The sequence below is a fragment of the Tiliqua scincoides genome, chromosome 1 (assembly GCF_035046505.1).
Source record: "Tiliqua scincoides isolate rTilSci1 chromosome 1, rTilSci1.hap2, whole genome shotgun sequence".
NCBI lineage: Eukaryota > Metazoa > Chordata > Lepidosauria > Squamata > Scincidae > Tiliqua > Tiliqua scincoides.
In genome coordinates, this window is record NC_089821.1 from 13,542,672 (window position 1) to 13,557,419 (window position 14,748).

General features: G+C 43.1%; 1 protein-coding gene across 1 annotated transcript; it reads right to left on the reverse strand.

Annotated features, from left to right (window-relative positions):
* Positions 1–5,587: 5,587 nt before the first annotated feature.
* On the reverse strand, positions 5,588–14,535 carry CCDC32 (coiled-coil domain containing 32). The gene is made up of 4 exons (XM_066632943.1): positions 14,470–14,535; positions 11,655–11,910; positions 10,524–10,680; positions 5,588–8,590 (listed from the first exon to the last, which is right to left on the reverse strand). The coding sequence occupies exons 1-4, from the start codon at positions 14,476–14,478 to the stop codon at positions 8,452–8,454; spliced, it is 561 nt and encodes a 186-aa protein (XP_066489040.1). The 5' UTR covers positions 14,479–14,535; the 3' UTR covers positions 5,588–8,451.
* Between the last annotated feature and the right edge of the window lie 213 nt (positions 14,536–14,748).

Genomic DNA, 14,748 nt, shown 5'->3' on the forward strand with positions numbered 1-14,748 from the left:
TGCTGTTAGAGGAAAAAATTACTTGACAAGAAAATTGTCATTAAACCATGATGTGGTTGTTACACTCTTTATTGTAGCATAGACAGCTTTCACTTGTCTTTTTGGGATCTTTAGCTTAGTCTTAATGCATCCATTTGGCATATCTCTATGTTAAGATATTTTATGGCGCGCTCTCTCTCTCTCTCTCTCTCTCTCTCTCAATCTCAATCTCAATCTCAATCTCAGTAGCAGTTCACAAAATGCTGGGTCCTGTCCATCCATCAACAACATACCTATTATTTAAAAAGCCTGTCAAGTTTTTAGGAGATAAAAGGCCAAGATTTCTCAGTTCACACGCAGACATTTTTCTTGCACTCATAATGCTCGAATGTGACGCCATATAACAGAAGTGATTAGCAGGTGACTCAACTGAGAAGAGAAAGCCCTTCTTCAAGCAAAATAAAAACACAACTGCATTATGGAACAAAAAGTAGATTCTCTTGACTCAAAAATGACCAATGAGACAGATTGGTCCAAGAACCAATTAGGTATTATTATGATACAGCATGAAACCAATTAGATGTAATGTGCCCAACTCTCATTTCCATGTATCTTAATTCAGTTACTCCTGCTAACTGGGCAAAGAGGCACTTTTTTCAAATGGTGCTCCTAATATATTTAGCAGGGAGAGAATAACTCTCCCCCTTCACAACAGCACAGTGTCTCTAATCAGTACAAGACACACTTTTTATTTATTTACTTAATTAAATTTGATTTTGTCGGGGGGGGGGGAGGCTACAAAATCTTCTTTCACCCCCAGTAGCAGATGCCTTAGCTATGCCACTGGCTGGGGGGAGGTGGCCAAGCAAGTGAACAGCAAGCTGCTAGGGGGAGAAGGAAGATTTCCCCCCATTTTCACTTTTCTAAAAGCCCGGGCGTGACGTCACTTCCAGGACATCATTTTGAGCTTGGCACCTAGCTACACAATCATTAGCTACACCACTGGGTGGAAGGTGGGGAAGGGGTATTTCTGGGTGAAGGAGGGCAGAACAGGGCAGATCAGGCTCAAGAGGATCAGCAGAGAAGGCCTCAACTGCATCCTAATCCCCTTCCCGGTCCTGCCATGTTACATGGGGCTGCTCAGATTTCTGACAACTAAATAGCTAAATAGCTGGCAGAGATCCAAGTCGTCCCAGGTCATGTGGCTGGCTGGGGCATTACTCAGGGTAAGGTGAAAAATATCCCCCTTCCCCAAGGAGACCTCCCTCCAGCTCCCACCTAGCGCTGGACACAATCCAGGCAATGCAGCTGGCTACACCAATGCTAGTTAGGATTGGGGTGCCCCTGTGATTAACAGGACTTCCTTTGACTGGATTTTATCCAACCACATGCACCTTGAATGTGATACATTTGGAATTAATGCTGAAAGAGAAGGCAAAGGATCAGGATGGGAGGTCGAGCAACTTCGATCTCAGCTTCTGTGCTTCCTCAAACAAATATTCAATGCTCCTTCACTTTTTCCAAACTAAGCATAAGAAGTAAAAGTAATAGGCAGGTGAAAATCTGCAGGTCTTTCAACAGGTTCCACTTTCTGGCCATCAAAAAAAGGAGTTAAAAATATATTAAATGATATATATTCAAAAAAAAAAGATATATATATATATGTACATCAAAAAAAAGGTATATATTATATATCTGGACTTTCAGAAGGCGTTCGACACGGTCCCTCACCAAAGGCTACTGAGAAAACTCCACAGTCAGGGAATTAGAGGGCAGGTCCTCTCCTGGACTGAGACCTGGTTGAAGACCAGGAAACAGAGAGTGGGTGTCAATGGGCAATTTTCACAATGGAGAGAGGTGAAAAGCGATGTGCCCCAAGGATCTGTCCTGGGACAGTGCTTTTCAACCTGTTCATAAATGACCTGGAGACAGGGTTGAGCAGTGAGGTGGTTAAGTTTGCAGACGACACCAAACTTTTCCGAGTGGTGAAGACCAGATACAATTGTGAGGAGCTCCAGAAGGATCTCTCCAAACTGGCAGAATGGGCACCAAAAAGGCTGATGCATTTACATAAGAACATAAGAACAGCCCCACTGGATCAGGCCATAGGCCCATCTAGTCCAGCTTCCTGTATCTCACAGCGGCCCACCAAATGCCTCAGGGAGCACACCAGATAACAGGAGACCTGCATCCTGGTGCCCTACCTTGCATCTGACATAGCCCATTTCTAAAACCAGGAGGTTGCACATACACATCATGGCTTGTAACGCATAATGGATTTTTCCTCCAGAAACTTGTCCAGTCCCCTTTTAAAGGCATCCAGGCCAGATGCCGTCACATCCTGCAGCAAGGAGTTCTTCTTTTCAAGTCTTGATGGTATAATAATGCTCCAGTTAGTGGAATCAGTGTTCCTAACCACATACTGTATATTACATTAGACATAGATTCTAAATCACATTTGTGCAGTTTACCTTTCTAGTTGTATACAGAAAAAATGTCCAGGTTGAACTGCAAATTATATCCAGTAAAATCATAAGAAAGGAATTTCAAAAACAAACTCAGTACTGATTGTGGGTGTGCGCAAATCAGTACTTGCCACAAACAATGGATCGAGGCCCTGCCATGAAGCAGGGTGAAGTGGTTTGCTTCAGCCAGCAAATCATGGACCAGTTGTTGGGATTGCATAGCAGCCCGATCATCCAGCACCCCTGCCATGGATGGCCTGCAGAGGAAGGAATTTGGGTGTGGTTTTCATACAAAAGAAGGGGAGAGAAGAGAGGGGTTTCATTTGGTGGTCTTCTTCAGGCAGCAAAATGTCATGCTACCAGCATTGCATGGAGCCATCACATTCCCAATCATGCAACCCAATGACATAAAATGAGCCCAGCTAGCCCTGCGAACTAGTTCTGTGTCTCACAGTGGCCGACCAAATACTTCAGGGAGCACAAAAGATAACAACATACACATATCCTGTTGACATTCCCTTGCAACTGGCATTCAGAGATAGGCTACTTCTAAAACCCAGAGGCTGCATATAGTCATCATGGCTTGTAACCTGCAATGGACATTTCCTCCAGAAATCTGTCCAATCCCCTTTTTGAAGACCACAGAAGGTGTCAAATATCATTGATTTGGAACGTAACAGACATTTCTTCCAAATTCACACATAATTGTAGAGTTACTGTTGAATACCAGAAAAAAAATGGGAAATCGAATGTTTGGGTCTAGGTGCCAGTCTGCAAGAGGGTGTTGGGAGGGCAACTGGCATAATGCACGCCCCTCTGCAGTGCTCCAGACGTTTCCTGGCCTCAGTGGTAGGGGTACACACAGTACTTGTCACGGTGAGTGCAAATTGGGCCCACCTGCGCTCCTTTTACTCCAAATGGCTCTGAAATGGATCTATTTTGGAAGCAGGGGGCATGTCTGGTGCAGGTATGCAACATGATGACATGGGTGGGGGTGTTGTTTCCATGTCACCCTATTGCCTGGCCTTAGGAACCAGGAGGCTCTGGTACACTGCTGGCATCCCCTGACCTCAGCTCCAGTCACCCTGATTGCAGTGCTCCCAGCCTTGGCTGTCTACCACTTCGTCCTTTATCCTGGCCCTGTTGAAAACCTACCACTCTTTCTACTTGGTCTAGTTGCTTTTCGGCCTGGACTTGTAGCGCATTTCCTGTGAGACAACAGCCCAGGATTGATGGTAGGAGAGCCAAGTTGCTTTTGGATGCGCACTGCTCCCAAAGCCTTGACAGGGGTTGCCATGTGCCATGCCAATCTAGCTTGTGCACAAAGTGCACTTGGAAAGCTTCTGCCTTGATTATTGCTCGCATCAAAAATCAATGCAATTAGCAGTCTTTATAGATTTCAGTGAATACAGTTCATTATTCAATAATATTTCAGTCGCCATTTAATTTGTTTTATGACATGAGAGATGTGCAGGGAAAACACAAGACTGAAAACAAATTAGCACATCAAACTGAATTATTTCCTATTTGCTTCAGTTGATGGAAGGAGTGGTGATAACAATGGCCACAGTGGAGGATCCAGAGACAGAAACAGAATTATTTCTTTCAGAAAAATTTACATGTAACACAACACAAGTAACAACAACATCCAGTTATGAAATCTCTTTTATGAGAGGTTATCTGCAGAGTTTCCATTTTGCTTTTCCCAGAAAAAAAAAGTACATCAGTAAGCAAGAGGAAATTGAATACTCATTTGGGGTTTGAAAAACACTTCAAGTGTTTTTGTAATACTTATGTACATATGTAATTAAAGCATATGTAATAAAGCATGAGTTGGAATTGATAAAGAACAATAAATGCTGCATATTGCATTTGGAATAAAATCTCTCCCAAAACCTTGGCATACAGTTTTTGTGCTGTAATAATGGCCTATTATGTCGAAGCGTAAAGCAAGTTACCCAGCCAGCGGGCGCTTTTTATTGGAAAAAAAATTCTCTTATTTTATGAAACACTGTATTACAAAATTTCATAAAATGGACAAACTTATGCAAACTTTTGTCCTCTTTTTCCATGATATAAAGAAAAGTGTACTTTGCTATTGCCTTTAAAATATCATCTGTGCAAAATTGCAATACAAATAATTCATGGATTCCTTTAGAAAGAAAAAGTCTTGCCCAAATAAGCAGAATAAAATGGAATAGAGTACAACTCTTGCAAAATAAATGAAAGTTTGACAATAAGGAGTGCAAAATTCGGCATTGAGGAGCATATTGTTTAAAATATAAAGACAAACAACATTTTAAACTGCTGTACTGTACGTCGGAAGCAGGAAGATTCCCGATTGATTCCTGAATCCTCAGAAAGGTTCCCGGGTACAATGAGAGCAAGGTTACGGTCGAATCCGGGAGATTCAGTGGGTCCTCAGGTTCGTGACCCATGGTGGATCAAATCCATGGGTCCTTAATCTGGGGATAAAAAGGACCCACATGTACATCCTGCCTCTTTTTCAAAAGACCCAAAGCATCTTATTTCACTTTTTATTATTGCACTTGGTTGGAGGTTATCTCCCCTGTTTGTTTGCCAGACAGGATACACACAAATTCAAGAGTTTGTGAAACAATATAACATGAAGGCTTCTACCATCCTTCTAGGTGAGGCACTAATTGAACCATAATTGTACCTTATTTAGAATGATGGCAGAGGCCTTTCTTATGACAGATGTTGTTGTTTCCTCTTCCCACGGCACTTCTGTTGGGGGGGGGGTGGCTTGCAGGTGTCCAAGCAGGACATCTAATCCCACATGGTGGGGGCTCTACAGGACCAACTGGAGATTACTGTAGAATCAACATGGCTATAAAGTCACCTCCACTGTCAAGTGCTGGAGTATCTATCAGGTAAGGTATTTCTTCTCTCCCTCCCTCCCCTGCGATACGCTCCATTCCCGGAAGGAGCTAATTGCGAGACTGCTCCTGAAGAAACTGTAATCATTGGAGCCCAAGAATTGCAGTAACTATTAAAGCCCACTCCTATCCAGCAGCAATGCTGAGGTACAGAGAGAACAAACGTCCCCTTACCTCAAGGAAGCCTGTGTGACTGTGTGTCCCCCCCCACCTCAGGATGCAATGCATGCCCCATTAGCACTGCTGCATCAGTGCTGGAAAGTTGGATAGGATTGGGTCCTTATTATTACCACCACGACTATTTATATACTGCCTTTCTCATCAGACTATTGTCTAGTTGAAAATATCCACTTTGTGGGCAAGGAGGTCTATTCTGAAACTGTATTATCTTCATCACTCAACAAAGAAATGTGACACACCACGGCGTTCATTCTACACAGACACGTATATATTTTTTGCTGGGCTAAGACAGAAATTATTTAAACTATTTTTTTAAAAAGGTGTCTTAAGTATACAACTAGACATATAAATGATACCACAAATGCAACTGCATAATATACAGTTAACCATTCAGAACACATATAAAAGAGCAAAATAAGCATAAAGGGACATTTGTCAACCAAATTGTTAGAGCTCTATTGCCTGATAATTTCAATAAAACAGGACCTCTCTGTAAGACTGGAAGGGAAATACCCATGGCATATTTTTTAACAGACTTCAGAATCGCCTCTTTCCTACTTGCATATCATGTCATTCTGTACCATGTTTTCTCCAGATTCATATCTCAGTGAAAAAAAAAAGGAATTGGGGGTATCAAAAAGACCCCCCCATCCCCAAAATATGACTTTTTCATGCTGGCTTGCTGGGGCTCACAAGCACAATCGGTCACTACACTATCATCGCTTTTCCCCCTTTAAATCAACTCTCCAACTTTCTAGAACAGAGAGGTCATCATGTAGAATCAGATTTAGCTAAATGACAACATCAGAGAGAGTTTGAACCTCAGTGATGTCATCACATCAACAAATCTGATTGGGTTCACGACAGTGTCAATGTTTCTTAGAAGGGCAAATTTTTAAAAAGCACTAAAGAAGCCACTAACCAGGGCCACAAACAGATTACAAACATTATTTTAGAGGATAGCAGTGAAGGGAGGATGTAATAGCAGGGGACACGGAAGTCAGGGCATAGCATGTTGCTGGAGGGCAAATATCCCCACCACTGGATAACCTCCCCATCTGTGAAACAGGGACATATTCGTGGAGAGAGAAAATTTTCACAAAACATATCAACATATCATAGTTCAGCACTAATATGTTATATTCTTATTTATTCTAACTGCTATTATTGTTCCCAAATTATTTCAGAATACATTTGTCCTTTGCCTTGAGCAAAGGTATGAATAGAAAAATATTGACTAGAAGCACAAGATTCTTGGATAACATCAATCCATAGATAACATAAATGATTGAGAAAAGTAGGTCCATGCCAGAACAATTCAAAGTTGTAAGGAAATGACTGCGTAAAGCTTCAAAACCTTTTCTTCTGGAGGACAAAAAGACCCCCAAATTTCAGCAACATGGCTTTTTTTTTAAATATAAAATTTTTCATCTAATTTGCAGATCCATGTACAGTATATTGTTCCCCAAATTTTAATTGACACCAGAGCAATGGTGAGATGGTGATGGTGAGTTGGGCAAGATAGGCTACTGAAAATGCCCCCCCCCCCACTTCCTTTCACACAGGCACTCAGATTTTAAAAAATGTTGGGGTGGGGGGAAGATACTGCAACTGCAAATCACATGTCGTTTCAGATTTAGTTATAGTCATAAGAGACTGAAACATTGTAGTGAAAGGAATGTTAAATACATTTCCATATACAAGTACCTCTCATTTGACAAGTGTTTGATTGACAGCACAACCCCAACTTGCGCTGGGACACCCAGGCCGAGTGGCCTGCACTGTATCCAGCACAAGTTAGGTGCTGGTTGGAGGTCACCTTGGTGTAAGGGAATATTTTTCCCCTTACCCCATGTTGAGCCCAAGCCATCCCTATAGGGCTACTCAGATCTGCACCAGCCATTTCACTGGTGCAAATCCAAGCAGCTCGTGTAAGGCTGATCAGGCTGGGAGTGGGGATTTGGATTTGGCCTGCACTGCCACAGCCAATCCTACCTCCCTCCCAGGACTGATCTGTTCCACTTAGAGATGCAACCTCCCCATCCCTGGAACATCCTGCTGCCACCCTCTTCCACCCACCCACCCTGCACTAGCCTGCCTTGGAAGGCACAAACTCACCCTGTCGGGGGCTAGAGCTGGCTTCTGGGAGCCAGCGTGGGCCTCCACGCCAGCCCAGCTGACTCCTGAGTTGGCGCAAACGTGCTTTATAGCACATTCACAGCAGTTGGGAGCCAGAACAGGAGACTTGCACGGCACAGTGACGGATCAGGATTGCTCTGCATGACTTTTTGGAAGAAGACACTTGTCTAATACCAAAAACTAATTTATGCATGTAAACTTTTTGAATGATGTGGTCAGGCTTCCTAGGTGCTCCTGCATATGTAGCTGGCAATGCAGTCAGTAGTAGCTTGAATTTGCATGTTTTTGAGGTATACGTCACCTTTCAAAACATGACCCCTGTGTAAAACGAAAGGTGGATATATTGGAAACCATGGTTTTCTGTATGCTTCATGGCAGAATTCACCAGTTAACAGAGAAATAAATCAGACAAAAGAAAATAGTACGAAAGGGTACACGTCCTTCATAAACAATACAGCAAATTGCTTTAGGAATTATGTGGACACAAAGAGACACAAGAAAGGAGAAAACAGAATTATTAACACAAAGATCCAGCTCCAGTTCATCACATTAGCTAAAGCCTGCAGTCACCGCCTTTATGCTCAACCATCTTAGTCAATTACGTATGACTAACTGTATATCTGGGACAAGATAGCAGTTCAAACTGAAATAGCCGCTGTAAGATAGGAAGTACAGCAGAAAGAGAAAAACAGAGGTTGATCCCAATGGATCATTGGCACTTCCATCATCTTGCTGTTTAAACATGAACTGCACCAGCCCCTGAGTAAGCGGCAAGGTCAAGATGCATTTCACTGTTCTACGGCCATGGGCTCTTCTTCAGTCTCTGGCTTCTCTACATGAGCTTCAAGGGGAATCAGATATTGTACTTCCTCTGTGTTGATGGCCACTCGATCAGGTTGCAGCCAGCGCTTCAAGTGTTCCAGAGTGCTGAGACAGAGAGGGCAGAAAAATATCCGTATTCAAGTTATCATGAGCCAATTCAACAATCTCTCATTTCCCCAGTATAAAACTTCCAACTACAGGTGTCTCCTGGTATGTGCAGGGGATAGGTTCCAACTACCACCATGTGAACCCTATCAGAGGTTCACAAATCCCCCCCCCCATCATGCAATGTCTGATTGCAACCCTCCCAGTACTGTCTCCTGTGTCAGGCTGTCTCTGTGCTGTGTGCAAATTCTAATACAAAGCAGGAAGCGAGTTGGAGGGCTAGCACCGTGTTATTTTCAGCCCTCCAACCTGCTCTATGTTAGTGCTTCCTACTATCATTTGTAGGTACCGCGCAGAGACGGCCAGACACAGGAGAGAAGGGCTGCAATCAGACACAGATATGACAGTTGCGCAATGGGGGTGGGATCTATGAACCACAGATAAGTGAAACCAAGGATTTGGGACCCTAAGATTCGGGCGGGGGTACCTATATAGAATTCTGCAGTTTGAGTATAACTTTGTGAGAGAGAAAGAAAAAAATCATCCTTACAACTACGTAAAAGCTTTCTTGTATCATTTTCAATAGCACAAATTTAATGTTATCTTAGACAGTGTCATTCTAGAACATAAGATGCAGGGGGAAATTACATGTTCTTATATACAACAGAATGCACCTGCCCTGGGCTAGGTCAGAAGAGTTCTCCCGCAGACTCGCATCCCAGATGCAAGGAGTCTTCTATGGAGAGGAATGTTCAGAAATGGGACCCCTTTACATGCTGACCGAAGTGGGGAACATCAAGGAAGGATTCTGCTATGAGGTTTTGCTAAACAGGGACATGCAGGAACAGGGCCACATTCATTATCTGTTGGGGTTCAGTTCCAGGAAACCCACGAATAATGAAATCTGCAGGTTTTGGGGCCCTGAAATCCTCCAGAAGTGACAGGAGCTGTGCTCCTCTCACCTCAGGAGCATGTTCTGAGGGCCAGAGAACACCTCAGAATGTTCTCTAGGAGGCCTTAGAAGGTCACTTCTGGTTTTTTGTAAAAACTGGACGTGATGTTTTAAGGCCTAAAAAGGCCTTAGGAGGGCTGGGGAAGCTGTGCTCCCTTTGCCTCCGGAGGGTTCATTTGGGTCCGACCCAGAGGTTTGGGAACCTGGGATACTGAAATCCACAGGTCCCCAATCCGCAGATATTGCAGGCCCACCTGTACTATGCAAGATGTTAGGAGGGTTCTCTCAGTTGATCTTAATATAATGATCAGACTGGGGTGTTGTCAAAGAGCTGGTGTTCAGGGTTCAATTTGCTAAAGGCTAAAGCAGCACCTGGATTGGACCCAGGTTGCTATACCAAGCCAGTGCAAACCCTGGAGCACTGGTTCAGTGCAGCTGTGGAAGATCATTCCAAGAGGCAAGAGCACCTGTCTCAATTTAAAAATACAACAAGGATAACCAGTTCTTCATAGTCCTCTGATCTCTCTCCACACCACACAGTCCTTTTCCTCTAGCCCCCTATACAACTATATGTTTGCACTCCATGTTAACACATCCAGAAAAAAGAAGCCCTAGCAACACCTGTGTTTAAAAATCTAAAACTCTCATCAACACAAATTAAGATACTTACCATTGAGATGGGGAAGGGGGAGAAGAAACACATGTCATTTTACCACTTTGGCTGAAAAGGTTACTCCAGAAGCATAGAGGTGAAATATGATATGCTACTGATTGTTCAGAAGTGAATAAGTGTACTCTGCACATACTCAGGAGCACACTTTTACTACTGTACGAATGAGTAGAATGACACTGAAAACAAGTCATGAAGCAAAACACAAGCCCTGGTTTAACTGAAGCCCCCAAACACCCCATACTTTTTGACATTTCTGCAAAACTGCTTTGAAGGCTTGTGTGGATAAGGCCCTCAATGCACATGATTACCTCTCATCAGATTCATTGCCCTCCATATAAAAGTCAGACTCGGACTTCTCCTGAAGAAACCTGTCCCAACATTCCTTCTTGGCCTGCGCGAGGGTGTGCAGCATGTCCTTGGAGGTCACTTCCTGAGTCAAGCCCTTTATTCTCATCAGTCTTCTCTCTAGAGGAAGAAACATACATGTAAGGAAAAAGTGATTTCCTCTTCCCGTTGTAGAATGAATACAAATAGCCAAATTATAGTCAGGGATTTCCGATCCAGACTTTTCCATGGCCTTTAACATGAACCATGACCATCATCTAACACATCCATTTTATCATGCTGTGATATCCAGAGATTTCTCCTTTATGTTCCGACTTTTGCTCAGTTCAATTTTGTTAAAGACTCGCTCAAACAGTCCCAGCATGCAAATGACTCACAGCCCAATCCTATGCATGTCTACTCAGAATTAAGTCCCATTATAGTCACTGGGGCTTATTCCTAGGAAAGTGTGGATTGCAGCCTCAGTGAACCATTTTTTCCTTCTCTGCCCACTTCTGTTCCTTTTTCCAAAACCATATTAACAACATTGTCTTAAATGTGTGGACATCAGAGCCGCATATATGCTGAGGAAATGCCCTCTGCAACTCCCAACCCCCAAATCGTGGCTTGCCCTTACATTTGCAGAGATTTGAAAAGAAGAATCAACAATTATTTTGTGCTGAGCGTACAATCCAGAAGTGTAATAGAGAGCTTTATATCCTTGTTCTGGAAAGTCGCTTACTTAAAAGCAGTGCTAATGCCTCCCCACCCCCACTACGGGACACTAGATAGAGAAATTATATTCTTCTCTCTCAGCACAAGTTACTGGACAGAATGATCTACCTTTCAGAATTTTATCATGGAGCAAATTAGGTAAAATTAGGCAGAGAAAATTCTCAAAGATTTTCTGGGGCTACTCAGACACCAAAAGGAAGAATTCTTTGGTTCACGCACTTCCTCCCCCATTCCCTTCTCCTTTTTGCATACAGGTGGAACTTTTTTTCCCTTTCATATTAAGGCAACATTAATAATTACATGCAGTACACTTTTCTCAAAGGTTTTATAATATGTCAGCTACAATAATAACCAAAAGCAGGAGCTCCCAATATACTCACCTAAAGATGCTAAATAGAGCTCCGAGTCCTTTAATGGTGCCCAGGGTTTCAAGTTTGTTTGGAAAGAGGTGCTGTTTATTTCATTATGGTCTTCTTCAGGAACATAAGCATCAGCAAAAGAATCTGCAAAGGCATTGCTTGATTCTTCATTCTGGTCCGGGTGGGGCAGTGATGAACAGATTTCAGCCCAGAGGTCCTGACTGGAGATAGCGATTACGGAGTCAACACTCTCAATCATTATCATGATGGAGAAATCCTGAAAAAAATACATGCATGTCTTACAAGCAGCATAACAGAGGACACAGTTACGTATTTTCCTCTTCTTTTAACCAACAAAGATTGGAAATTGGAAGATGTTTAGTTCCCCCCCCCAACCTTCAAATCAGAAGTTTAGCTTCCCCAGTAAAAGTTTTATTTCTCAAGCAGCTACTGGAAACCTGAAAAATCCAGGCTCCTTAAAAAATTGGACCCAACAACCAGATTGCTGTAGAATTCAATTTTTCCTCTTCTGCCTCAGCTCCTAGAAATCTGCACTGGCTCTTAAGTTCTGCCAAAAAATAGTGCATTCCTGCATCCAAATAAACATGCACAAGATCAGGCTATACAAAGGTATACTTTATACACTATAAAGAGATAACTTTGACTTAAACAGAAAATTTTTTTTCAAGAGATTGTTAAAAGACTGTAAAAAAATCCTGGAACTATTTTTTCTGGATAGATTAATATTCTTCTTAAAACATCTATAATAGAGCAGACCAACCCAGAGACTTAAGACCATATAATATGACATCTTTACACAGTTACCACACTGCAGTAGCGTCGCTACGGGGGTGCAAGCTGCACTGGGTGACGCGCACATGGGGGGGCTGACATAACTACTGACACGATTTTTTTAATCTTGTTATTTTTGAATAATACCATCAAGATACATATCATTTAATGCGTAATTTCATGCAGAAAGCAATGAAACAAACTGAGTTGAAATGTACCTCTATTCTGTCAAAAGTTATAACCAAAAAGCCGGTGTGGGCAGAGGCATAGCTAGGTCATTTGACACCTGATGCCCATAAAATTTTGGCACCCCATATGATGTAATTAATTAATTATATAATATAATAATAATATATTATAATATAATTAATTAGTCAATTCACATTTTTATACCACCCTTCCTCTAAGCAGCTCAGGGTGGTGTACATGGTTGCTCCCCTTATTTTGTCCTCACAACTACCCTGCGAGGTGGGTGAGACAGAGATAATAATAGTCATGACATGAAATGAATAATAATAATGGCCAGAAAATAAATGCAGTGAATATTTTCCCGCAAAAAATGGATGAAATTCTGCATAAAATGGTATATAACATGATGGTATTATTTCTAAAAGCCACAATTACCAGGTCATTAGGAAGATTGTGGGGGATCCAGGCTTGGGGGGAAGAAAGGGAGGTTGTGGGGGATCCAGGCTTGGAGGGGGTACGCATATCAGGACTCACCCAGCTTTGCAAGTCTAAAAACAAGTAAAAATTCACCTCACAGCTGAAGCCAGTTTTACTCTTGAGGGGGGGGGGGAGGCTGCCTTCTGGAGCATTTGTTGAGCTCCACTTTCATCAGATTGGGACCATGCAGCTAGCCTTGCGCTCCCCTGTGCCCAGCTTGACCAGGAACCAAGGCACGCTTGCCTACTCAGGAGTAAACACAACCGTGTGGCTTCCTTTCGCTTTCCATAGGGCTCAAAACATTCCTCAGATTGGAGGGAGGGACTTCCTTCTTGGGTGTTTTTTGGGGGCTGCTTTCATTGGACAGGAACCATTCTGGTGTCTTTGGATTCCTCTCAGTGTGCCCTTTCCGACAGACTAAACCTAACCCTAACCCAAGTCCGCCTACTTGCGAGTAATTGTGCAATATGGCTTGGTTTCACTTTCCATAGGGTTCCATGCATTTTTGGGTTTCTGGTTTTTTTGCCATAACTTTTGAAGGAAAGGAGATATGTCACTCTAGTCTTTTGCACTGCATTCCACTGGAAATTCCACATGCAACGGTATATGGCATGATGGGGTTACCCCTAACCTTCGCGATGTTAGGTCATTTGTGGTGTCACCCCCCCAAGGGTGGTACCCAGGGCGAACTGCCCCCCGCCCCGCTCCGCTAGCTATCCCACTGAGTGTGTGTTCTTATATTCTTATGATATTGCACTGCTCTTTTTGTATATTATTATTTTCATTATCATTATTAAGAATATTTATATACTGCTTTTCAACCAAAAGTAATTTACAGAGTAGTTATCACAGCAAAATAAAATCCAGAAATTGTTTCCTGCCCCAAAGGGCGTATAATCTTACAAACAAAGATGCAGAAGAGACACCTATCTGGTAACTGACTTCTAAAATCAGGAGGTTGCGCATACCCCTCATGGCTTGTGATGGACTTTTCTTCCAGAAATCTGTACGATCCCCTTTTAAAGGCATGCAGGTCAGACGCCATCACCACATCCTGTGGCAAGGAGTTCCACAGACTAATTACACTTTATTGTATAAAGTAAGATAGGCATTTCAAATAAAAAGTGCGGTCCATAGATGGAAAGAACTGTGGGGGGGGGGGCAGAGGATAACAGCAGTACAAATACTGTAGTCCTCAAGACCTGGAGGTGGTCAGCTCAGAAGGGGGGGGGGGTCAGGAGCCTGTTAGGAGGCCTGTAATGATGCCCTGGCTTCCCTATGGAGCACCTCTTCTGCACCTGGGTGGTCCTCTTCCTCCAGAGCTGGTCCTAGCTTGGAAGTGCCCTCTACACCCACCCATGCCCATCTCTGCCCTTACCTGGAGCATCCAGAGCTGGCCCTGCTGCTGGTGGTCCTTCTCTTGCCACTCCACAAAGGGCACAAGTCTCAGATAAGGGGGGGGCAGGGAACTGATGGTTGTCCAAAACTAGCCAATCAGCAAAGGGTGTGTGGCCAAGGAACAACTTTCCTCCCCTATAGACAAGTCCATCCGTGCCCTGATCAGGAAGCAAAGGGCAACAGTCTCAAAGGTTTTCCAGGAAGAACTCCGGTTCCCTATTGCATTCAGTGCATAAGAACCATCAGGCCAAAGGAGGCC

Bases quoted from the DNA above. Each gene is read 5' to 3' on its own strand.
- CCDC32 (XM_066632943.1), bottom strand. The intron at 10,681-11,654 runs GTGAGTATATTG...TTCTTCCTCTAG, and splicing joins GCTCTATTTAGCATCTTTAG to AGAGAAGACTGATGAGAATA. The intron at 8,591-10,523 runs GTAATCATGTGC...TCTCTGTCTCAG, and splicing joins GGCAATGAATCTGATGAGAG to CACTCTGGAACACTTGAAGC.